The 26,345-nt window shown below is 36.1% G+C and overlaps 1 protein-coding gene across 1 annotated transcript; it reads left to right on the top strand.

The window, feature by feature from the left end:
- On the top strand, positions 1-20,369 carry CDK1 (cyclin dependent kinase 1). The gene is made up of 8 exons (XM_077125223.1): positions 1-542; positions 2,602-2,663; positions 7,858-8,014; positions 8,880-9,003; positions 16,143-16,313; positions 17,492-17,655; positions 17,749-17,890; positions 20,068-20,369. The coding sequence occupies exons 2-8, from the start codon at positions 2,627-2,629 to the stop codon at positions 20,164-20,166; spliced, it is 894 nt and encodes a 297-aa protein (XP_076981338.1). The 5' UTR covers positions 1-542; positions 2,602-2,626; the 3' UTR covers positions 20,167-20,369.
- Positions 20,370-26,345: the final 5,976 nt, after the last annotated feature.

The following is a 26,345-nucleotide window of genomic DNA, read 5'->3' as shown; positions in this document are numbered from 1 at the left end:
TCCATCATCTTCAGGTAAGTGAAAACGTGCTCTTATGGAGAAATAGGCTCATCCAGCAAACCACTCAATTTAGAAAAACATAAATATACATTAGCCTTAAGCACGAGAACTGAACGGAATGGAATCTTGATGTAATGTGATAAGCTATTTGAGCGCAATAATTTTTAACTGTACCAATTCCGGAAGGAAAAAAACCCGAACGAATAGTAGATTCTCAAGACGAGAAACAGTAGAACGACGCTTCCCTGGGATGAAAGACGCCCCTGTGTTCAGACTCAGTTGGCGCCCGCCCACCTGCTTTTTCTCCAGCCGCCGTTTCCTCTTCCTTTCGCGCTCTAGCCGCCCGGGAAACCCAGCCCAAGCGTAATGTGCTCTGATTGGCTGCTTTGAAAGTCTACGGGCTACCTGATTGGTGGATCGGAGACCCTTTAGCGCGGTGACTTTGAAACTGCTCTCACTTTGCTTCAAACCTGGCTCTTGGAAGTTGGGAAGGAGTGACGCCGACGTGGTAGCTGCTGCCACCACCGCGTCGGATAAGCCCGGTAGAGTTGCAGGGGCCCGGGTCGTACCTATGGGGCATGTACTCGGCAGGCGCCGGCTCGGGGGCCTTGGGGAGGGGAGTATTGAAAGCCCTGCTGGGGAGCAGGGGGTGTGTGCGGCAAGGCCGGGCCTCAGGGTGGGCTGGGCCCGGGGCTCGGAATCCCGGGCCTGGGCTTTAGGGGGAGTTTTGTGGGAGCACAGCCGGATGGGCTTACTCTGGGGAGGGCTGAGGCTGCCCTGGCCTCGGAGTTCCCTTCTGGAGGTCTGAATCGTCTGTTTCGAGGAAGAGGTCGCCCACCCAGCGGAGGAGGCATTCTGGTGTCGGTGCAAGCTGGATTGAAGCAAAATCCGTGCACAGGTTCGAGGACGCAGGGTGCTGGTGAGCGCCAGGCTCGCTCATGGGCCCTGCTGCTTCGGTTCGCCGCCTGCGCTTCATCCTTCGGCTGCTCCGGGGGTGGAAAGCGAGACCGCACCTGGGCCGGGCCCCACGCCAGTCTTTAATCCCAGTCAGTCTGAGAAACCGATCCGACGAACTTCTGGGCTCTCTCGGGCTTCCTTCAGCACCCATGTCCCTTACCTGACCGGAAATTTTAAGAACCCGTAGCCAAGGCACAGAGCCAGTGGAAACTTGGGTTTCTTTTTTTTTTTTTTTTTTTTACTTGTACTTTACACTCGTAGCTAGTATATCACTGGCAAAAAGTGGAAAACTAAGAAATGCCGAGAGAGAAACATGTGTTCTTAATACCTTTGTCAAGGCCTTTAATCAGTGTTGATCCATTACTAAAGTTACTAGTGTGCATTCTGGACCTGGAGGTCTCTGGGAAGGGAAACTAAGCCAAAGATATTTTATATCCTACAGCTGTTAGAACAGAGCCGCGGGACGCATCCAAAAGGCATTCTGAAGCAGCATGTTTTATTGATAATTGTTAAAGTTGGAAAATAGAAGGGTAATTGAGTCCGGCTTTGAAGTGGAGTTAGTTTTTAGCTATTAAAGTGAGCGCAACAATTTTATTGTGTTTTAGCCCATATTAATTCTGGTCACTTAGGAAAAGATAATTGTGCTAAATTGTCCATTGCTGTTTAATAAAATTAAATTGTAAATTCTTGATGGACATTCTTTTGTTTTGGAGTCAGTTGCTCAGAGTAACCCTTATGATTTTATCATCAGTGATGAGTGTGTTAGAAAATCAATGTAATTATGCTTCAGATTTCTGAGGTTTTGCTTCATTGGAAAACTTAACCAACTGAGAAGATCTTGAGTGTCTGGCTGTCTGTCTGCAATTCTGCTCCTTCTTACCATTCTTAGTGATTAGTATTTGTTTTTTTATTTGGTTCTTGGTGTTGGTAGGGTATAATCAGAACTTTATTTGTGGAATTGCACTTTTAATCTTTTCCTTCTAGGGCATTCAGTGATATCTTCTTTTGCAAAAGGTACCTTGCAAGTCTTGTAATAGAGAAGCACATTTGTCTATGTGACTGCTATAAACAAAGAAGAAAAATTAAAACTCAACTTGCGCCAACTGTAAACACTTAAAATGCTTTTGTTGCTTTAAGCAAAACCTTTCTAATGGGGAGCAGTCTGACCAGATTTTAGACCCCTACTCAAGTCTCCTGAACATTTTCTCTTGAATTATCTTCACTAAAAATATCGTAAAGCAATACAAATCAAATCAAAATAGCATTATTTGCTGATGTATTTGGGTATAACCTTGGTACACAGTAGTGCTCCTTAAAAGTGTTACTTACTTCCATGTTTGGTTTGGAAAGGATGGATTGATTTATTGTGAATTTGAGGGCTAATCCAGATGGAAGAAGCTAAATGTTACACTGGTGTAGAATATACACATATTTCCAATATTTTAGAAGCTAAAGAGGGTGGGAAAGTCTTATTGCAAGAGTTCTTATTCTTGTAAATATTGTCTTAATATAACTCATATTTATGAAATACTTTATATTGCAGTAGACATTGCTAAATACTTAATATGTAGTATCTCATTCATACTTAAAACCACTCTTTGAATTAGTAGCATGTAATCAAGTCATTTTTTCCCCTCATTTTAGGATTTACGGCACCTGTTGGGTAACTATGGAAGACTATACCAAAATAGAGAAAATTGGAGAAGGTGAGTGATTTTAATAATATAAAAATTTTTTAAATGATGATTTAATAATGCAAATATGTCTATGACTTGAAGAAATGTGCACATATTTATTAAGATCCAGCCACTAAGTGTAGACCCCAAAGAACTGGAAGCAGCAATTCAGATACTTGTGCGGTAATGTTCATAGCCCCGTTATTCACAATAGCCAAATGTGGAAACAACTCAAGGTTCCATCAACAGATGAATGGATTGGAGAGGGTAAATAAAATGTGGTATATCCATACAATGGGATACTAATCAGCCATAAAAAGGAATGAAGTTCTGATACATGCTACAACATGAATGATCTGTGGAAAACATGCTGAGAGAGAGAAGCCAGACACAAATGGATAAATCTTGTATGATTTCACTAATATGAAATAGCCAGCAAAAACAAATTCACAAAGATAGGAACTGGATTACATGCATAGGAAAAATAACAGAGAATGCACACATGAAAAAATCCAACCACCAAAGTATCTTCCAGTGCTTATATGCATAAATGCATATTTTCTTTACATAACAATTTAAATATCACAGAAAAGGTTATATTTCCAGATATTTGAAATTATTTGAATATGTATGGCCCCCTGACAACTCCCTCCCAAAGAAATTCTTCTAATTTTTTACATTCTGTCAATACTAAGCACATAGGCAATATTTGAGTTTTGAAAACACTATTGATAATCTCTGTGTGGTTGTAAGGGTTAAGGCAGTGAAATTATATGTCAACTCTCTATAGTATATTTTTAGTCTCTTATAATTATTTTTGGGATGATAAATATTTGTACCAAAATTTTATAAACAGTTTGTAATAATTCAAAATTAAACTAAATAGATTTTTGATTTAGAAACCTTAGGTTTAAATGACCTGTCAAAAGTACATGTTTAAGTGGTTTTAAAACAGGTAACTTTTGTATTACCCATTTTTTTCTGTTTAATATGTTGCTATATTAAAGTTTTTTATTTTATTAAAGTTTTTAAAAATGAGAGGTAAAAATGTCCCTTTGCTTGTTTTCTTCAACAGAATATCTAAGTTTCAGTATAGGAGTTTTGATAGTAACATTCTAAACACCAGGAACAAATGATAACACATAATTTGTTATTAGAATCCAACTTATGTAGGTTCTGTTTGAGGCACATGCTCATCAACATTTTTAGTGTATTCAGAAATCCCAATAGTATAAGATAATAGTAAATATTTTTTTTTGAGAAACAATTTATTTAAATACATTACTACATCCATTCTACTAATGTAATTTTACTATAAATTGATTGCCATGTTTAAAGGCTTCTGCATTGCAGTGTATGTTTCTTAAATCCCCAGATGACCCCAGATGACAAATGAGTGTCGATTTTTAGTTTGGAATATAGGCATTCTCAAAGTATAGCAATATTTTTTCTTTAAAACTATGAAACTCCAAATTTATACAGAAGACTACACATTTGACTTTTGAGAGAGAGAACTCTAACTGCTAGTACAAATACAAACAATTAAGACTGTAATTTTGAACTTAGTCTATTATACATAGTGGAGCACAAGACCCGTGCTCTTCTTCATTTCTAGCAGTGTGAGAAAGGTAAACTTTTAACTTCAGGGCCTCAGCTTCCCCCTCTGTAAATAGGAATAAAGTATAATACAATGAGTACTGCAATTTGGAAAACCTTCAAATGTTAACCATTTGTTATTACTACAGCTGCCATCTCCACATTGTAACCCCTTGCCAGCCTGATCTAATGACACTTGGCTTTCCAATTTAAATTCCTTTGAGGTCCTGAAATAAGCCCTATTCTTTGACCTGTGGGCCTTTGGCAATGGCTGTTCATTTTTCCTGGAAACTACTCTCTACTGGCTTCTATTTTTCAACGCCTTGCCCCAATTTAAGAGCATTTTAAAATCTCTTTTTCTTACCTGTAGTATCTTTTTCCTTTGCTACACCATAAAACTCAACAAGGGCTGGGATTTTTTTCTTGTTCACTGCGTTTACCTAGCAGTTGGCAATAATAGTCCAGTACATAGGAAATACTCAAACATTTCATTATAATCTTGTGTGATTTTCTGTTTCTCATAGCTGTTTCTTCTCTTTCTGGCATGAATTATCTTGACTACTTCAGTGCCTAGCTATTTTGGATTATATGATGGGCATTGTTTTTGGAAAATTGACTTGTAGAAATAATTGAGCCTAGATATTTTCCACACAGAATTTTCTTTTGCCTCTGCCAGGTACCTGGCCAAAGTCTAGCATTAAGATAATTCTGATTTTAAAAGTTCTGTTTATTTTCTTCCCACTTATTATTCTGAACATTTCAAACCTATAGAAGAGTTGAAAGATTAATACAGTGAATCTATATACCCTTTCCCAAGATGCTGGTGTGTTTTTCAAGTTTGTTTTATTTTCTATGTGTGTGTCTGTGCATTTTATTTTCATTGGTTACCTGTTTGAAAGTAAGTCCTAGAAACATACTTTACCACTAAATACTTAAATGCATATAGGTCATACATTTTACTTGGTTGTTAATGTCTCCTTAATTTCTTCTAGAATAATCACGCTGCCTTTTCCTCCTTTTGATATTGAGTTTTTTGATGTCATAATCCATTTCTTAAATTCACGCAGACTTATCTGAAAGATTACAAAGTTGCTCTCTGTACTTTTCCAAATTACAAAAATCTGAACATTGTCTCATTAGTCTTTGAGCTCTTTCTGGTCTTTAAAAATAATAGCGTTTTGGGATATAGTGTGGCCATAGGGAACCTTGCCTGGCATTTAGTCAGTGCTGTATAGGTATTTGTTGAATGAAAGTTTTCTGCATAGCATTCAAGGCCTCTATAATCTGACCATCTCCAACATTATTTTTCCTTTATTTCCTGGGAAATCTTTGGTTAGTCTTAGACTGGTCTCCTTCCAGGCGTTTCTGTGTTTAAGATTGCACTTACTTGTCTGACACTGTTAGAAAGCCTCTGTATGGAGCTAATCTTTTGCCTCCTTAGTTATTTTAGTAAGCTATTTTAAAAATACTTTTGTACGTATAATGCTTAGTTTATTTTATAGCACATACCAGGTATTTCATGGATTTTTGGTTATTAACCAGTAGAATGGTTTAATCCTCTTTCTAGTAGGTCAGTGAGATATAGTGGTTCAAAGACAGAAAGAAGAAAGTTGTAGAGCACTAATCTCTAAAATTCTATTCAAAATGGACTGAGTGCTAGCCACTAGTTAATCATTTGTGAGTAAATTATTAAAATGATTTAAGATCACGAGTGGAAAGAATACTAGAAAAAAAGATTAGTCCTAAACTTACCAGTAACTGCTTATTTAACTGTATTTTACAAATGACTGGTCTTTCTAAGTCTGTTTTAACAGTATATTAGATGAATGTGATATTGGCTTCCCTACTTTTTGATTTTTTGCTTTTAAAAGAAGTATAATTTACATCCAAAAGTACACAGGTTTTAAGTATGCAGAGGATTTCTGTACTTTAAGGATTGTTACGAGGATCAAATATAGTCACGTCTCCTGTAATTGGAAATAATTTTGGGTAATCCGAAAGTCACAGTTCCTCTAAAATTCTGTCAAAATGATATGAAATGGATTTTTTGTTTGTATGCTATATGGTGGGGTCACATTTCATTTTTTTCTGTGTGAGTACCCCATTATTGCAGCACCCTTCTTTGAATTTTTGTTTGTTTTGCTTGTTCATTTGTTTTTTTGAGAAGTGCGTGAACCAGAAATCAAACCTGGGTCTCCCACATAGCAGGCGAGAATTCTACCACTGAGCTACACATGCACCCCCTGAAGTGGATTTTATGTCATAATAATAATAAAACTAGTGTTTAGAGGCAAACATAGTCTATTGTATAGAATTTCTGTTTTTTTTTAAAAAGCACATTAGAACAAGGCTTATGTAACATCGGGTTGCCATTGGCCAAACTATCTTTAATATTCTAAATAAACCTGTTGATAAGTTGTCAGTCATTCTTAGCCTCTTTTGAAGTAAGCCACTTTTAGAGACTGATAAGGCTATAGAGTTAAACTGTCTCCCAAGAAAAATGCGCTATAACTACTTTTGAATTTAAACTGATATCACGGAAAACAAAGGCTATTAAACAACATTTTGCATATAGTTATGGACTACGGGTTCAGGACTCCCAAATCATCCAACTGCAATTTAAAATAGTCCTTCTGTAGGAAATTAAATACGGCCTGCGTATTGACTTGTTTTAGGGAACTAATCCAGCTCCTTTACTAATGCTGTTTCTATTCCCTGTACCACCACCGCCCCGTGTACTTCCCCTCAGAGCCCATAAATTGACATTGTCGTTCACTGTCTGAAACCCATATATAAGAGTCAGACCATTTCGGAGGGTTCCTAATGGGTAAGAGGGTTTTCTCTACTGTGTCGATACTGTGACCTTTATTACATTTAGCTTCTTCATGAACACACAGTCTTATTTTTTAAGCCACATTCATTTCTGGATAAGGACAGTCGACTATATTTTGAGATGCGTATAAAAGTGTTTTGCAACGCATAAAACATTCTATACACATTCTTCTGTAAGTATCATGTTGTCTTGTACCTCCTGAGTCTAAATTATGCCACTTACTGTTGGGTAGACGATCTGGCAGGAGATAAATTTCAATTTGCGAAGGACCCATTTTCTCTAAAATAAAAATTAATGGCAATTGAAACGTGGCAAACACCTGGTGACTCCTGAATTTTATTTCTAAACTACAGCTATGATAGGTAGCCATTGTAGTTACCCACAATTGCCTTTTAGAAATAATGAGTGTATGATTATTAGTAAAAAACTTACTGTCTGCCCTCAGTGGATGTTTCTATCGTGACACCCTATGGGATTTATTTTTTTTTTTTTTTTTTTTTTTTAGAGAGAGGGAGGAAGGGAAGGAAAGACAGAGAGAAGGAAGGAAGGATGGAAGAAAGGGAAACATCTTTAAACATTTTCTTGTTTTATTATATTTTGTTTGTTTGTTTGTTTTTTTTTACATGGGCTGGGGCCGGGAATCGAACCGAGGTCCTCCGGCATGGCAGGCAAGCACTCTTGCCCGCTGAGCCACCGCGGCCCGCCCACACCCTATGGGATTTAATAAGTTTTTTTAATCTTTTTTTTTTTTAGTTGTGGGGTGTGTCACTTAGATATATACTTGGTCAATTTCAGGTACCTATGGAGTTGTGTATAAGGGTAGACACAAAACTACAGGTCAAGTGGTAGCCATGAAGAAAATCAGACTAGAAAGTGAAGAGGAAGGGGTTCCTAGTACTGCAATCCGGGAAATTTCCCTGTTGAAAGAACTTCGTCATCCAAATATTGTCAGGTATGGTATAATATCTGAATTTAAAACATTTTCCACTTAACAATTTAAAAGTGAATTTCAATGTGGAAACTTTGACATTTTGCTTAATTTCTGGCATAAGCTTGCTGAACAGAATTGTGAATGATGAGTATAGGTAAAGCAATCGGCTTTTAAAGCAGGGTCAGCATTAGAGGAGGTTGATGGATGGATATAATTGGTATTTGGGGCTGGAAAACCAAGGTGAAGGGCCAGGGGAGAATAGGAAGCTCTTTTCATAGAACCTTGATATTTTTCTCTCTCTGTCTGATTTCTAATCCCTGAAAGATCCTTTAATCAGAATCCTAAGACAGGTAGGTAGGGAAAATGTGAAAGAAAAGTTTTCTTTTTTTTCCCCCCCAAGTACTTGGATTAGTATTTTGGGGTAATTATCTTTTTAATAGTACAAGTTAGGCTTTAATTGCATTTTGCTGGGGATGGGGGTAGGGAGCAGTTGTTAAGGTCAGATATTACTATAAAATTTATTTCTATAATTATTTCAGTGGAAAGATAACTGAGCAGCAAACAGCCAACCTAGAAATGTTCTTTTGGACTACAGATTGTGTAAAAGTTGACACCTCCTATATAATGAGACTTTATTTTAAATAACTCTGAGATTCCTTTCTCAAAGTCTAGTTTTGTACTAAGGCTTTCTCTGTTAGGAAAGCTATTCTCCATCTCTTATATCCCACACAATATGTATTTTATATCATTATTTCTTATCTAATTTCTTTTTATGATAGCCACTGTGAAATTTAGTAACGTGGTTTTGTTTTGCGGAAGAGAGATTAAAAATATTTGTTAGAATTATACATATATACATATATATATATGAAATTGTCTTATTCAGTCTTCAAGATGTGCTTATGCAGGATTCCAGGTTATATCTCATCTTTGAATTCCTTTCCATGGATCTCAAGAAATACTTGGATTCCATTCCACCTGGTCAGTTCATGGATTCCTCACTTGTTAAGGTAAGAAGCTCATCTAATTTTATTAACGTTTATACCCTGTGACCGTAAAGAATCTACTTTATGTAGTCCTTGTGTTTTATTGACTATAATATGGAAGTGTTAGAAAGTAGAATGAGGAGCCAAAGAATAAATAGTTTATTTCCTCACACACGGTCTGTGGATAAGCTGCTATTACCAATCTTGTTAGATAGAGCTTCTAGTTAAGTAAAGTGAAAAGTAGTGCCTGAGATAACATAAAATTGATAATTGTGTTATAGTGTTGAAAAAAAAGTACATTCTGGTCTTTCTTTGGTACTCAGGTATAAAACAAAATAAAAGCCTTTGGCAGGGTGATGGTGTCAGGTTGTTTTGTTATTATGGTTTTGAATATTTTAGTTTTCAATGCTGCCAAAAATGCATTATACCAGAAATGGAACAGCTTTTAAAAAGGGAATTTATTATGTTACAAGTTTACAGTTCTAAGGCTATAAAAGGTCAAACTAAGGCATCCAGAGACAGATCCAGAGTTGAGAAAGGTCCTATGATGTTTGGGGTTTCTCTGTCAGCTGGGAAGGCACGTGGAACCTCTGCTAGCTTTCCCTCTGGGGTTCTCTGCTTCTCCTTTCAAAAGGCTTCCCTGGGGGGCGTTTTCCTTCTGCATCTCTAAAGGTCTCTTGTCTGTGTCAGCTGTGAACTTTTTCTGAAATGGTTCCCTTCCTTGAATGGGTAGAGAAATAGCTCCCTGGAAATCACCTAATCCAAAGGTCCCACCCACCATTGGGTAGGTCACATCTCCATGGAAACAACTTAATTGGAAAGATCCCACCCAATAATATTGATCGGGATTAAAGAACATGGCTTTTCTGGGGTACACAGCACTTTCAAACTATGCAAATGTGTTTGGTCAATTTATTATTGATAATTATTATACCTCAATTAAATTATAATTGTGTGATGATGGCTTAAAAATAAGTACTGAAGTGTATAAAATTTAATGTGTTTTCTTCACTACCAGTATATTTTCTGTGTAGTTTTATTTGTAATCTTATAAACACTTATACCTCTACCTTGTAAATGTATAAACATATTCTTTTACACAAATGTGATTATATATACACATATTGTCCCCCACCCTGCTTTGCTGCACAAAATGTCAGACATAGAGGTCTACCTGTCAACTTTTTTTTTGATGTAATGTTTATAGCAGTTTCGTATTGATGGACATTTGTTTTCCAGCTACATTGATGATTGTTGCTATTGTGAACAATACTGCAATGAATATTCTTGTATTTATTTATCTTTGTGTACATTTGGATATATTTTTAATAGGATAAATTCTTATAGTTGGAATTGATAGCTTGAAAGAGGTTTACATTTAAGATCTTTTTTTTTTAACTTTTTAAATTGTGAAATATATACGAAAAAGCAATAAATTTCAAGGTACATTGTAACAGTTGTAGAGCAGAGTCCAGAGTTTGGTATGGGTTACAGTTCCACAGTTTTAGGTTTTTCCTTTTAGCTACTCCAAGATGCTAGAAACTAAAAGAAATATAAATGTAATGATTCAGTAGTCATACTCATTTTCTACCTTCTATTACAACTCCTCCTCCTTTTTTTTTTTTTTTTAATATTTTTATTGTAAAAACTTAACATACAAACATTCTTGACATACAGCTATTCCATACGTGGTGTACAATCAGTAGCTCACAATATCATCACATAGTTGTGTATTCATCATTCATCACCATGATCATTTTTTTGAACATTTGCCTCATTCCAGCAAAAGAAATTAAAAAGGAGAAAGAAAAACTCATACATACAATACCACTTACCCCTCCCTCTCATTGATCACTAGTAGGTATTTCAGTCTACTCAATTTATTTTAACCTTTGTTTCCCCTACTATTTGCTTATTTTTTTATCCATATTTTTTACTCATCTGTTCACACCCTAGATAAAAGGAGCATCAGACACAAGGTTTTCACAATCACACAGTCACATTGTAAAAACTATATCATACCATCGTCTTCAAGAAACATGACTACTGGAACACAGCTCTACAGTTTCAGGTTCTTCCCTCCAACCACTCCAATACACCATGAACTAAAAAGGGGATATCTGTATAATGTGTAAGAATAATCTCCAGGATAACCTCTTGACTCTGTTTGAAATTTCTCAGCCACTGACACTTTATTTTGTCTCATTTCTGTCTTCCTCCTTTTGGTCTAGAATGGTTTCTCAATCCCTTGACACCGGGTCCCGGCTCACCCCAGATTTCTGCACCACATTGTCAGGGAGATTTACACCCCTGGGAGTCATGTCCCATGTGGTGGGGAGGGCAGTGAGTTCATCTGCTCTGTCAGCTTAGAGAGAGAGGCCGCATCTGAGCAACAAAAGAGGTTCTCTGGGGTGACTCTGAGGCTTAATTTTAAGTAGGCTTAGCCTGTCTTTTGCAGGGTTGAGTTTCATACAGGTGAACCTCAAGATCAAGGGCTCATGAGACTCAGCATCAAAGGACTGAGAAAACCTTCTTGACCAAAAGGGGGAAGAGAAAAATGAGACAAAATAAAGTGTAAATGGTCCTGGAGGTTGTTCTTACACATTATATAGATATAAACTTTTTAGTTAAGGTATATTGGAGAGACTGGAGGGAACTGCCTGAAAATGTAGAGCTGTGTTCCAGTAGCCATGTTTCTTGAAGATGACTGGATAATGATATAGCTTTCGCAGCGTGACTGTGATTGTGAAGACCTTGTGTCTGATGCTCCTTTAATCCATGGTATGGACAGATGAGTAAAACATGGATTAAAAATAAATGAATAAGGAGGGGAACAAATGTTAAAATAAATTTAGTAGATTGAAATGCTAGTGATCAATGAAAGAGAGTGATAAGGGGAATAGAAAAAAGTAGGGGAAACAAAGGCTAAAATATATTGGGTAGATGGAAATATTAGCAGTCAATGAGAGGGAGGGGTAAGGGATATGGTATATATGAGTTTTTTTCTTTTTATTTCTTTTTCTGAATTGCTGCAAGTGTTCTAAGAAATGATCATGGTGATGATAATGTGAGTTTTTGCTTATATACCCAGAATGGAGTGATCATATGGTAAGAATGTTCGTGTTTGTATGTTTAAAAAAATAAAAAAATTAAGGAAAAAAAAAAAGATCAAGGGCTTGACCTCTTAATTTGGTTGTCCCTACTGTTTGCAAGAATGCATTTAAAATCATGATAGATATTGCCAATGTCCTATTTGGGGGTAGGGGAAAGATACATTAGTTTACTTGACGACTCCAGCAAATACCATGCAATGGGTTGGCTTAAACAATAAGGAATTTTTTGACTCACAGTTTTGGGGCAGGGAAAAAGTCCAAATCAAAACCTCGTTAATGCCAATCTTCTTGAAGATAGGCATTCTGAATTTGGCTGCCAGCAATCCTTGGTCCTTAGCTCCTCTGTCACATGGCATTCAGTGCACATGGCAACCACTCCTGGCCTCTCCCTTCTTTTCCAGATTCTATTAACTTTCAGCTCTTGCTTCCCCTGGCTTTCTATCTGTCTGAATTTCATTCTGCTTATAAAGGACCCCAATAATAGGCTAAGACCCATCCTGAGGTGGGCCACACCTTAAACTGAAGTAACCTCATCATAAAGTCCTACTTAAGATCGAACAACCTAAAGTCCGATATGGAACTGTATTGCCTGTCGGGGCATCCAACGTTACCATGCAATGTGCTCAAATTCAAATCAACCACCATTATGTTAGACTGGACTGGACATGACTTCTACCCTCAGTTTCCTTCCTTTGCCACTTGTTCAAAGTCCCAGGCTGTCCAATCTTCCTGGCTTGTCTCTAAAGGATGGAAATGCTTTCTTGGACAAGGAGCTAAAGGAGTCCTCAGGTCATGCATTTGTGGATTCTGTTCCTGAATTCTGCTTAACCAGAGACTGAGCTAATAGATTTGTCTACGGTAGATGTGATCCTCATCTCTGACTATCACTGCATGATGGCACTGCCCTATATAACTGAGCATACTGGTTTCATAGGCACAGTATATGCTACAGAACCCACCATTCAGATTGGCAGGCTTCTCATGGAAGAGCTGGTGAACTTCATTGAAAGAATGCCGAAGGCTCAGTCTGCCTCCTTGTGGAAGAATAAGGATGTACAGCGGCTGCTGCCTGCTCCCCTGAAGGATGCAGTAGAAGCGTCAACCTGGAGAAGATGCTATACAATGCAAGAGGTGAATTCTGCTCTTAGTAAAATCCAGCTAGTGGGATATTCTCAAAAAATTGAGCTTTTTGGTGCAGTCCAGGTGACTCCTCTCAGCTCTGGCTATGCCCTTGGTAGCTCCAACTGGATTATCCAATCCCATTATGAGAAAGTGTCTTATGTCTCTGGATCTTCTTTGCTTACTACACATCCCCAGGATGGAATTGTTGATCACATGGTGCCAGGTCTGGATTCATCCCTGGAAGTCATCTCCCACGTCCCCAGGGAGATTTTCACCCCTGGATGTCATGTCCCATGTAGGGAGGAGGGCAACGATTTCACTTGCAGAGTCGGGCTTAGACAGACTGAGACAACATCTGAACAACAACTGAGATCCTCCAGAAATAATTCTTAGGCATGCCTATAGGAAGTCTAAGCTTCTATGCTACCTACATAAGTTATACAAGAATAAGCCTCATGGTCGAGGGCATGCCTATTGATTTGGGCGTGTGCGTTTGAAGGGATGTATGTACCCTAAAAAAGCCATGTTTTAATCCTATTTCCATTTTGTAAAGACAGCCATCTCTTCTAATCCCTATTCAGTACTATATGCTTAAAACTAATTAGATTATCTCCTTGGACATGTGACTCAATCAAGAGTGGTTAAGTTGGAATAGGTGGAGATGTGTCTCCGCCCATTCAGGTGGGTCTTGATTGGTTTGCTGGAATCTTATAAAAGAGAAAACATGTTGGAGAAAGAAGAGTTTCAGAGAGAGAGCAGAGAATGCTGCAGCACCCTGAAACAGAGAGTCTACAAGCCAGATGAAGAAGGAAACACTTTCCAGGGAGCTTCCTGAAACAGGAAACCAGGAGAGAAAGCTAGCAGATAACACCATGTTCGCCATGTGCCCTTCCAGCTGAAAGAGAAACCCTGACTGTGTTCGCCATGTGCCTTGTCACTTGAGAGAGAAACCCTGAACTTCATCGGCCTTCTTGAACCCCAGGCTGTCTTTCCCTGGGTGCCTTTGATTGGACATTTCTATAGACTTTTTAAATTGGGACATTTTCTTGGCCTTAGAACTGTAAACTAGCAATTCATTAAATTCCCCTTTCCAAAAGCCAAAAAAAAAAAAAAAAGTCCTACTTGAAATGGTTTTGTACCCACCAGAATGGATTAAGTTTAGGAACATGTTTCTTTGGGATACTTATAGATCCAAACCACAGCACTGAAATTTTGCTTATGATTTGACATTTAACTTTTTATTTCTATATTTAGCCATTTGTTAAAGAGCCTGTTTTTTTTATTTTTAAAATTTGTATTAATAAAACCAATCAACATACAATATGAACATTCTTTTTTTGTTCATCACATAATTGTATATTCATCATTATGATAATTTCTTAGAACATTTGCATCAGTTCAGAAAATAAGAAAACAAAAAAATTTCATACATACCATACTCCTTACCCCTCCCTTTCATTGATGACTGGCATTTCAAGCTACTAAATTTATTTTAACATTTGTTCCCCCTATTATTTATTTTTAATTTATGTTTTACTCATCTGTCCATAAGGAAGATAAAAGGAGCAATCAGCATGAGGTTTTCACAATCACACAGTCACATTGCAAAAGCCATATCAGCATACTATTATCTTCAAGAAACATGGCTACTGGAACACAGCTCTGCATTTTCAGGCAGTTCCCTCCAACCTCTCTGTTATACCTTAACTAAAAAGCTGATATCTATTTAATGCATAAGAGTAACCTCCAGGATAACCTCTCGACTCTGCTTGGACTTGCTCAGGCATTGTCACTTTGTTTTGTCTCATTTCTCTTTTCCTCATTTTGGTGGAGACTTTCTCAATCCCTGATGTTGAGACCCAGCTCATTCTAGGATTTCTTTTCCATGTTGCCAGGAAGGTCCACACCTCTGGGAGTCATGTCCCACATAGAGAGGGGGAGGGCAGTGAATTTGCTTGTGATGTCTGAGCAACAAAAGAGGTTCTTTCTCTGTAGGTGGCTCTTAGGCCTAATTTTAACTAGGCTTAGTCTATCCTTTGCAGGGAAAGAGCCTGTTTTTATCTACTGATTTTTCTATTAGGATTCTTTTGTTCACTCGTTTCTAAGAGCCTCTTATTGGTAACCTTGACGTTATTATGCCTTTACTCTTTTTTTTGTCTTTTGATTATTAATCAGTAATCATTAATTATTAATGGCATATGCAAACCCATGAGAAAAATTAATAGGTTATTTCCCTTCCTTTTTGTCTTAAATTCTGGATACATCAAAGATATATTCTGGTGTAAGAACTGGAGTACAAGTCCAATTTTTTTGTGTCTATCCAGTTGTTCCAACTGGTTGGATTTTGTGTATTTTCTGATTTGAAGATTATAAGTCACACTGTTAGTATGCCTATTTTATATTTCTGTGGTGTTTGTATTCAAATGTCAAATACATTTTCTTGGTAACAAGTGTCATGTAAAACATTTATCTCCAAACTACAACCCAACGTTTTATATTTTACAGTATAAATAGTTATATAATCATAATATTCTCTTTGCCATTTATTTTTAAATCTGTGACCAATATTTCCAGAGAGGAAATGAATGTGTAAAGATAAAAATGAAAAAGATTAACCTTACTCAAGGTAGAAATGGAGTTGGTAAAAGTTCAAGTAGTGTTCTGTACAACTTAACTTGTGACTTAAGACTCAGGGACCCAAAACAAGTATAAAAAGACCCAATGGATTTATATGAATATAAAAATATATGTCCATAAGATGACCATCTATGTCTTCGGTGTGGTATATAATGGACTTCCTACCAACCCCAAATGTTTTTTGTTAGCCTCAAATGACCTGAAACTTTTTGCCTTTAAAATGAACCCACCAGAATTATCTAGAAAATCATTAGTAATATTAAGTTTGTAATATGTATTTCTTTTTTCCAGAGTTATTTATACCAAATCCTACAAGGAATTGTGTTTTGTCACTCTAGAAGAGTTCTTCACAGAGACTTAAAACCTCAAAATCTATTGATTGATGACAAAGGAACAATTAAATTGGCTGATTTTGGGCTTGCCAGAGCTTTTGGAATACCTATTCGAGTATATACACATGAAGTAAGTGGAATAGGCACTTTATTTTTATTTTCTTGGTGGTTTTTTTGTGTGTGTGATTGCTGGATTATTTTCTCTATTTGTTCTTTAAGTCAAGAAATATTCAATAGAAATGATTTCCACACAATATCAATTTATTGCTTAAATAATTTTCCTTTACCCAGCTAGTACAGTGCCATGCTGTACCATTAGAGGGTGCTGGAGAGGCATCACGGGAGGAAGGGGTTACCTTTCCAATTTTTTTTTTTTTGAGTTCTCAGTATTTCTTACTAGCCAATTCCTTGTTACTCCAATCCCCTGTTACAGTTACTAATTCTTTGTACTAAAAAGTTTGCCTGTTCAAATTACCATGTGGTTTCTGTCAACTGATTTTACCCTCACTGATAATACCCTCAAACTGCTTGAAAGACATATTTTATTACTTTAAGAGATAACTATTTCAGATGCCTTTAGAATCTACCAAACATATCATGTTTAGCCAATGTTACTTACTAATTGATGACTTGGCATCTTATTTGGTATTTCTGGAGATAAAGAATATTGAATGGGATAGTAAAGAGTTGTTAAAAAAAAACTGTTTTCCGTGGAATTTTCTACCCTTGAGTACAAAGACTACTGCCACATCAAAACTTACAGTGTAGTCATTTGGTTAGCTGTTTTGGCTTTTTGTTATAATCCCTTGTTATATCTCCCTGTGAATAAATTAAGATTATTTGGTTCCCATTGGTTTAAACAAATGATATTGAGCTCCATTAACTTTATTCAATTTTATAGGTGATTTTTTCAATTATATTGAGAAATTACATGGGCTAAAATGATTGCTTAAGTTCTAGAACACTAATAAACTGTTCATGTTTCTAGTTACCATTTTAGCATAGAAGCAGGACCTCTATAAGTCACACCTCATCAAAACTTTTTTTAAGGATAAGGCTCTATCTCACTGTTCTGATGCTCTTACTTGAATGATTTGAAAAGCAAGAAAACATACTATCCTTTTTCCCTCATGAATAGGAGTTATAAATGAGATATTTGTTTTCAATTTAATATTTTATGCATAGTTAACTGACAGTAATATTACTGACATAAAACCTAAAAGGACACTATAAGTGAAATTTAAATGCTTAAATTTAGATAATTTAATGCACTATATTTATTCAATATAAAAATTTGTTTTATGATAGGTAGTAACACTCTGGTATAGATCTCCAGAAGTTTTGCTGGGGTCAGCTCGCTACTCAACTCCAGTTGACATTTGGAGTATAGGCACTATATTTGCAGAATTAGCCACTAAAAAACCACTTTTCCATGGAGATTCAGAAATCGATCAACTCTTCAGGATTTTCAGGTATTTTTAAGTTGATAATAATAAAGACAACATGTATATAACAATGAGCCTATATTTATACTTTAATAATTTTTGTTTTGTTATGGTTTTTAGAGCTTTGGGTACTCCAAATAATGAGGTGTGGCCAGAAGTGGAATCTTTACAAGATTATAAGAATACATTTCCCAAGTGGAAACCAGGAAGCCTAGCATCCCATGTCAAAAACTTGGATGAAAATGGCTTGGATTTGCTCTCAGTAAGGAGTACATTATTTTATACTGAGTTTAACGTTATTAATGATTCTGAATGAACTCAATGATCTTTTACCTGGGAAATGGGGAGAAAACCAACATTTATTGAGCTAGACACATTATTGCTTGTCTATTGTATTACTAAGTCCATTTTAGCATCAAGAAACACTAGTGTTTTTTTTTTTCTTTTGTATACTGTATGGCAGGGGTCACATTTCATCCTTTTTCCCTGTGAATATCCCCTTATTGCAGCACCATTTGTTGAATTTTTGTTTGGTTTTTCATTTGTTTGTTTGTTTTTTAGGGGGAAAGTGTATGGACCAGGAATTGATCACTGGTCTCCCACATTGTGGGAAGGAATTCTACCACTGAACTACCCTCATACCCCTCACTAGTGGTTTTGAGAAGGGGATTTAGCATTAATTTTGTTTTTATCATTGAATAAGTAGCTATAGAAACTTGTTGAAGAAGCCTAGGTTATACACTATATATATTTTTTAAGTTGCTGACTTTTGGGCTTTCCTTTCTTAGTGTTTTTGGTTTTAATATTTACTACCAGGCCCTTTATTTAATCCTAGATAGAGGTGTTTTCCTTATTGCTTCATATCTTGTGTCCTTAAAGCTTTCTACTGCATGAACTGCATTTCTTTGCTTAGTTTCACATCAGGAAGATAAGGTGAGCTAATGTATTTTAAAAAAATCTATCCTCTCTGTTAAATTATCCTTTCCAACTAAAATTGCTTTCTTTAAAAGCAAAATAAAAACTATTAGAATAAAAATGATTGTCCTAGGCAGTTTTAAACCTTGAGCATTTAAAAGGGACTAACTCTTATAAATCTCAGGTAATGTGATGCCAGAAAAAAACACTAAGTGTAAGCTTTAAAAAATTAATGAGATTTGGACAAGTTACTGAACAAAACTCTATTGCCTCATCTTCAAATCTTCTAATTGGTCTCTGGGTTCCTTTCACAATCTAAATCATTATACCACCAAATTATAATCAAATTTCCCAGTTGCTTAGAGTGAATTCCAAAGTCCTTTATCTGCCATTCTTAGAATATTAATATTGTTCACTTGCTTCAAAGATTCTCCCATGTTCTGGATCCCAATCTGCCTTTTTAGTGTCTGCAGTTTTTAAGCAAAAAATTTTCACTTCAATTAATGAAATAAATCAAAAGCCGTAAACCAGGGCTCCTCAACACAGCTACCACTGACATTTTTGATTGGATAATTCCTTGTTGTTGGGGGCTGTCCCCTGCATTGTAGGACGCTTAGCACCATCCTAAGCTGACCCACCCCCCTCCTATCCCATCAATTTCAATAATGAAAAATGTCTTTCAGACATTGCCTAGTGGTTTCTGAGGGGCAGAATCTTCACAGATGAAAACTACTCTGTATATCATAAATTAGTCTTGTTTTCAAATTTCAGTTTTATCACTCCCTAGCTCTATGAAATTGGGCAAGTTACTTTACGTTTGAATGTCTTCATTTGTAAAGGGAATTAATACCTAATTGTTGTCATGAGTCTTAAATAAGGTAATATATGTAAATCAAATAGTAAGTGGTTAGGAGAGGTATGTCTAGGCTGTCAATTTTACTTTTTTAAGATCAATATTTCTTTAAGAAGAATACTAAGCTTTATGTAGTTCTTTCTTCTAATGTGTAAATTAATTTTAAGGCTAGGTTGTCTGGCCATAATTCATTTAGTGACTCATTTATAGCAATGTTTATAATACATTGTACTCTGGTTATTTTTATTTGAAACTTGCTGAAAGCTACACTAGAAATCAATATGGTTAATTGCCACTATTTCAAGAATGTTATAAATAACTCAGATGGCTAGTTAATTCTCAAAGTAAATATAATTAACTAAATATCTTTCCTAAATTTATGTCTTGGTTTTAAAGCTATCTCTGAATGCTTGTGTTTGACTGTAATTTATAACAAAGAGGTTTATTGAGGCATCTGTGATTTAAGGAGTTTTATTCTAGAGTTAGAAGGTGAAATATGAAGGGTGAAATATTTATGTGGTTTGGTGTTGGATTAATGAAAAGATTCATTTGGAAGATTTTCACTGAAATTATTAGCTTATTGCTTATTTGTAGAAAAGTTAAGGGTTTATGGAGATATTTTTTTTAAGTTGGTTCATAACCTAAGTAAACATTTTTTTTTTCCTCCCCAGAAAATGTTAGTCTATGATCCTGCCAAACGAATTTCTGGCAAAATGGCGCTGAATCATCCGTATTTTAATGATTTGGACAATCAAATTAAGAAGATGTAGGTTTCCAACAAAAAGTTTCCACGTGTTCTTTCAAGAACAGACAGCCATATTTTTATGTTAACCCTGTCTGTTTTTGTCTTGTATTTTTCTTTTCTTTGTTGTAAAACTTAAGCTGTACTTCATCTTCTCATTTCAAAAGTGTAACTTAAGATTGTAAATATTGTTCTATATGAATTTAAATATAATCTGTATATGTGTGTAGATCTCACTGTGAACAACTGTTTGTTACTGTAATAAAATTATAAATCTAGTATTGATGCCAGGAATCAGGAAAAAATTGAGTTAGTTTAAATCATCTCAATTCTTCGAGCAATTATGTTTTACAAATTGGTGCTACTAAAATTTAGGAAAATGTGTTAAAGTTTCATAATGCTTTGAAGTAATTTTGTGCTCTGAATGTTTAAATGTTCTTGTTAGTTTCTTGGCATGTAGTAACTGTACAACCTGCCTAAAGATGAATATTTTTCTACTTGGATTTCAAATTGTGACCTAAACATTTAAGCATTCAGAATGAGATAAGTATCCAGATTTGAGAGATAATGTAAAATTTTATAGGGATTTTCGGTGACTTATAAAAACTAACATTAGGGAATGCCAAAGTTTCGTCAAGTTTTACAGTCAAAGATCAAGGCTGTCCATAGCAGTGAAGAATAGTTTTGAGAATTTAACTATCCTATTTTTAGTTGGATTATTAAAGGTATTTTTCTAATTCGTATGCCTTCCTTGCTCAGAGTTAATAACTTTATGAAGGAATTGCTTATTTTGGCTTTCAAGTCTAACTTAAAATCTACTTAAATATTTTGGTATAATGTTGTTTATTAGCAGCCTCTTAAAAAGTTCTAAGTTTAAGTATTTTGCTAAAACCCACTAGAAGTTGTTAATAATGCTGCTCATTGTGATTTTTATCTAAGCAGCCTTTTTAAAATTATTTGCTACAGTCAAGAGAGATGTCTATAAAAATAGTTGATTGGTGGTTTTCTAGTGTGCATCTATTGTTTCGTCTGACTCCATTCCCTTCTGTTCCTGACTGTATGTGACTAGAATGGGTACTCTGGTGGTGGTGGTTCCTTATACCCAATCAATTAGATATGTATGGGTGACTCACCTGATCCATGTTAAACACATTGTCTTAGAATTTTTTCACTCTGTAGGAAAGTGTACTCAATCTCTAGCAGTGGAACCTATGAGATGTGAGATTTTGGTGGCCTTGTTATAGGCCATTTGATGGAAGCTAGTCTGTAGTAACAGAATGTGGTGACTGTATATCAGAGTAGTTTGGGGTCAGGTTGCAGAGGGTTGTTGAGATTTCATGGTGGGACTTTGATGAGTAAAATGTCAAACAGGCATTTAATGAAGACACTGGTGGCAGTGGCATGGCTATCACTGCTTCTGATTTTCACGTATTTGGGCAAGACAACATCTGCGGCTGTTTCTTTACCTATGAAGTCTGTTGAATGAGATCTGGTGATCAAATTGTGACTGGCAACTCTTTAGTTTTAGTTTAGGCCAGCATTAACCAAAAGAAAAGTAGAATAGAAAACAGCAGTGCATCATATATAGTTAAATATTTCAAGATGCTTATGCTTCAGTAGTGTATACACATACGTGGGTGTTTAGGACTGCACGTGGTACAGAAGCAGCATGTACTTCATTGCTCTTGCTTCAAGGAGTTAGAATTCTTTGAAAATGGAGTCAATAATGCATCAATTGAATCAGTAGAATGAACCGGTGGATCAGGGAAATGAGGTGGATCAATGTATGAGTGACCTACTTTTTTTCTGCTTCAAATATGGATAGTCCTTGTGTAAAGTATATCAACTTCAATAATGAGATGAAAAGGCTGCTGAATTGGGCCTTCATCTCTTGCATATTTATAAATCAGCTTTTATGTTATGGTGCTTCAGTTTACTTTTTAATAATTTGTCTTTAGAGCAGTGGTTTTTCAATCTGTTGTATTCTAAACAAGTGCAAGCTACTGGTGCTACCCTGAACAATACTGATTTTGAAAATTGGGGAAAAGATAGTCCAGGAATCTGTTTTCAAAAGCTGCCTCAGTTATCACCAGTGGGTATGAGTTTGATAGTTTAGTTGTTTTAAAGTTCTGTGCCATCGTGTGATTAGTTTCAACCTTCTGGCTCATTTGTCAGCCTCAGAAATGCAGTATCTGCTTGTTCTATTTCTATTTCAGCCTGCACTCATTTTAGTGGGGGAGAGGCTCTATTTGATTACTGGTACAAGGCTTTCATATATTTGAACATATCAATTCCTCTAAAGTAATACTGTCCCTAGTGTCTAGAATGAGGTCTTTATTTTTTTAATTTGAATACATAGACAAAGATGATGCAATTTTAACGTATGGTAAAACATTTCAAATTTATATGTGGATGTGGCATATGTGAATTAGATGTACTAGATAGTATTTTAGAATTGAGTTAATAAAAAGTCTTGCAGACATAGCTTAGATTAATAGGGTAAAATAATTTTTAATTAGTAAAGTAATATCTTTTAAAGTACTTGAAAGAGCCCTTTTATTGAATGGAACAAACTTTTTTACAGTAGTTCCTGTAGCAAATTGTACTTTATAATCAACTTCAGTCATCCCTGTTTACATAATTATCATGTTCAATCCTGGAATCAGTGAGGCACCATAGGATTGCAGAATCATTTTGCATTGTGGACAAAGGAAAGAGATTTAGTGATTTTTGTGGTATGTGGAATGAAGAGAATAAATGGGCATTGTTTAAACAGTGATGAATAAAGAGTGGGTAAAGAGTGATGAATGACTAAAGGAGTGTGAGGGATAGAGAGGTAGCAGCATGAGAGAACCTGAAGAAGTATTCAAACTTAAAAATATGACCCAGAAGAAGGCAAAAGGTGAAATTGTAGTAGTCTTCACAAGGATTGTATCCTTACTCAGTTTGGAGAAGGGGGTAAAGTTTAATGTAAGATTGTAGACATTTTCAGTCCCATGCCATTTTATAAATATCAAGTTTCTAAGAGTCCTTAGAAGTTTCAGAAGAAATGTATTGGGAATCAGGCTGCCAAGTTGAGGAGAAAAAAAGTATCACATGCAGTAGCTGCATTCCTCTAGAATGCTGGCTGTACGTCTTTCAAACTCGTTAGGATTCTCTGGAGAGGTTGTTAAAACAGATTGCTGGGCTCCATCTCCAGAGTTTCTGATACAGTAGGTCTATGTGGACCCAAGAATATGTTTTCCTACATTCCCCAGGTGATAATGCTGGTCTAGGTACTATACTTTGAGAATAGCTGTATAAGGGATTCTCAGAATTGTAGAGCTAAAGAGAAGATCAACTATTTGGTCACTGGTCCTTTTGTAGAGGAAGCCTGTAGATGTAGATGTGGAAAATACTAAGGTTAGACACATTTAATAGATGAACTGGAATTCAAACGTAAATCTTCCATTGTCGTCATTGTGAAAAAACTAGGTAGTATAATGTAAGGGTTTTTGTTCTGCCACTTCATGTCCATAAGCTTGAGCAAGTCAGTTGTAAAATAGAGATAATAACGACTACTTTTTAGGATTGTCATGAGGAATGGAGACAGGGTTGCCAGTCATACTGTGTATATAAAGTTTGTGCTGTATTTAATGATTTTGTCCTATATTCTGTATTTGTCAGGATGCCCTAAATGTTCTGCTTTCAGCTTTTTGCAATTCTTGACAAACGTTGGGTAGCTAGAATTCTTTTCTCCCACGGTAATTGGCACTTGAATCTCATTAAGGACAGCACTAGTTGGAGAGTATAGATAAAATTCCTGGCACATAGTAGGGATTCATTTTATTGTCTTATAACTTCAACTCTCAATTCTAAAATGGTTCCCAATTATCTCAACTTCCCTTGCCTTCATATTCCCCTTTTCTTGAAATGTCCAACCCCCAACCCAGCCCCTAGAAACAGTTGGCCTTAAAGTTAAGCAGTTTCTCCTTTGAGTACTTTTTCTTTACATTTCCTCTATTTTTCACAACCACTTTGTAGGAAAGGTGACAAAAATGGTAAAATCTCCATTTTAGAGATGTTGAAACTAAGGTTGAGAGTTTAACTGGTTGATGATCTCAAGGCTAATAAATGAGATTATCAAGACTTTGGACTTCAAAATATTCTCTTCCTATAGCATCATGTAGGTTCCCAAGTTAAGTCCCTAAAGTGAACGGAACGTAAAGAAGAAAACTGAAGACGGCCCAGGGTAGCACTAAAGCCAGCGCGGCCCGGGCAGGTGAGCACTGAACTCAGGGTTGCTGAGACAGGCCACAGACCTCAAAGACCTGACGTCAGAAACCCCTACCTCAAGGTTGAAAGACTCAAGGCCGCTAGAAATACTGTTTTCAGTCCAGTCCATTTTCCTATCTAACCAGATTCTCTTTGGGAAACTCCACTACTGCCTGTGGTATTAATGGGGTTCATGATTCCGGCTCTCCATAAGGGTGTCCCAGACTGCATTAGTCACCAAAGACCATCCTCCAGCAGCAGTGACGGGTCTAAGGGATGGGCAAATGACCTATAAATGAGAAAAATCAGGGTTCTTTTTGCTACAGACACCTGGAGAAAATGAATTCCTGTTCCTGCTGAAATTGCTAAACTGGTATGAGGTGACTAGAAACCCTGAGAGGCATTTTTCCCTATTCTGGAGCAAGGAGAGAAAAGAGGTCAATAAAAAAAGATTCCTGGGAGCTTGATGTTCCAGGATCCGGTCCTTAGGGCCTCGTTCCTGCAATACAACCTTAAAATTTGTAAGCCAACCAGTATCCTTCTTAGGTGCATTTAGTTATGTTTTAATTCTGATTTGCATAAACTAAATAGAATTGGGTTTCTGTCATTTAAACCTCAAAGAGTTCCGACTAAGCTATCAATACCAAGACAACACTTGTTAGATAATTTAAGCACCTTTGTAGTTATAAATCTTTTCATAATACCTTAACTTCCTTCTTTAAAAGCTCTTTGTTATAATCACTGTATTAACAATATTGGTTGTGTAAAACAGTGCTGATATAAATGTAAATAATTAGCAATGTCTACCAATCTTTCAAAGAACCTACAAAATTTGAGGAATGTATATGGTACTTTCTCTTTATCAGTAAGAAGTAGAGATTTGCAAAATCAATTTCAAAACCATGCTGTACTTGAGAAAATAATGCAATAACAGAAACGGCATATATTTTGAGAATTTATTTGCTAATGAGTATTGATAGTTCTTTATATTTACAAAGATCTTTATAGTAATTAAGTAGCATATGCTACTTCAGTAGATATAACCTTCCTATACTGTAAAAATGCTCTGAACTATAAAACCCTAAGTATAATTACACTGTAGCACATCATAACACCCAGAGAAAATAACGATTTCCCTACTGAGCCTAGTCCTATGTCTCAATGGTTCTGGTATCACCACAAACGTATTTATGTGTAAGAGAACATAAATGTAATCTTCATGAAGTGTTTTCTCTTTTAGGGTCCAAAAGGGCAGCAGAGCATTTGCTCCGTCTTAGATTTTGCTAGAATCCGAACACAGTTTTAGAAGTGTTTTGGCCTCATCTTTGAAATACTTCTCATACATAAGCACTAATGGAAAAATGTATCAACTTAAAAATATTGGAATTCCCCAGATAAGCACAAAATGTTACATTTTTGATCAGTCAAACTCAATCTAAGGTCCCCTGAACTGGATGACAAATGCAACATGATTTGTGTTGGGAGCTCTTAACCATGCTAGCTGAATGTCAATAGCATTCTGGATAGCTCAAAGAGCAAGCCCTGCACTCTCGCCCCAAATTTTGCATTCACTATGTGATCCCCCTCCCTGCTTTGGTAGTACATTTCATTTCCTAATTAGTGAAACAATTTTAGAATTGAATGGGATCTTGGACATCATTCAATTCAATCCTCTATTTTCCCTTCGAGGAACCTGTAGATTTCAGCAACAAAAAGAAATAAATCTGGATTTTCTGCCATAAAGTTTAAAGAGGTTACTATGTTTTACATCAGCTCTGATAGTGAAGTCGGAATCAATAATGGTAAGAAAGAACTATTTTGAAGATGAAATATTCAAGAAGGAGAGAACCCAAGTGATCAGTGAGGAGGAAATAGTTGCATAGAACAGATTTTTCAGCTCTTGGAAATTAGAAGTGAAATAGCAACAGTACAAGTAGTATCTATATACCAAAA

The sequence above is a fragment of the Tamandua tetradactyla genome, chromosome 13 (assembly GCF_023851605.1).
Source record: "Tamandua tetradactyla isolate mTamTet1 chromosome 13, mTamTet1.pri, whole genome shotgun sequence".
NCBI classification, from domain to species: domain Eukaryota; kingdom Metazoa; phylum Chordata; class Mammalia; order Pilosa; family Myrmecophagidae; genus Tamandua; species Tamandua tetradactyla.
The sequence above is the reverse complement of the archived record's forward strand: the minus strand, read 5'-3'. Positions and strand labels throughout refer to the sequence as shown.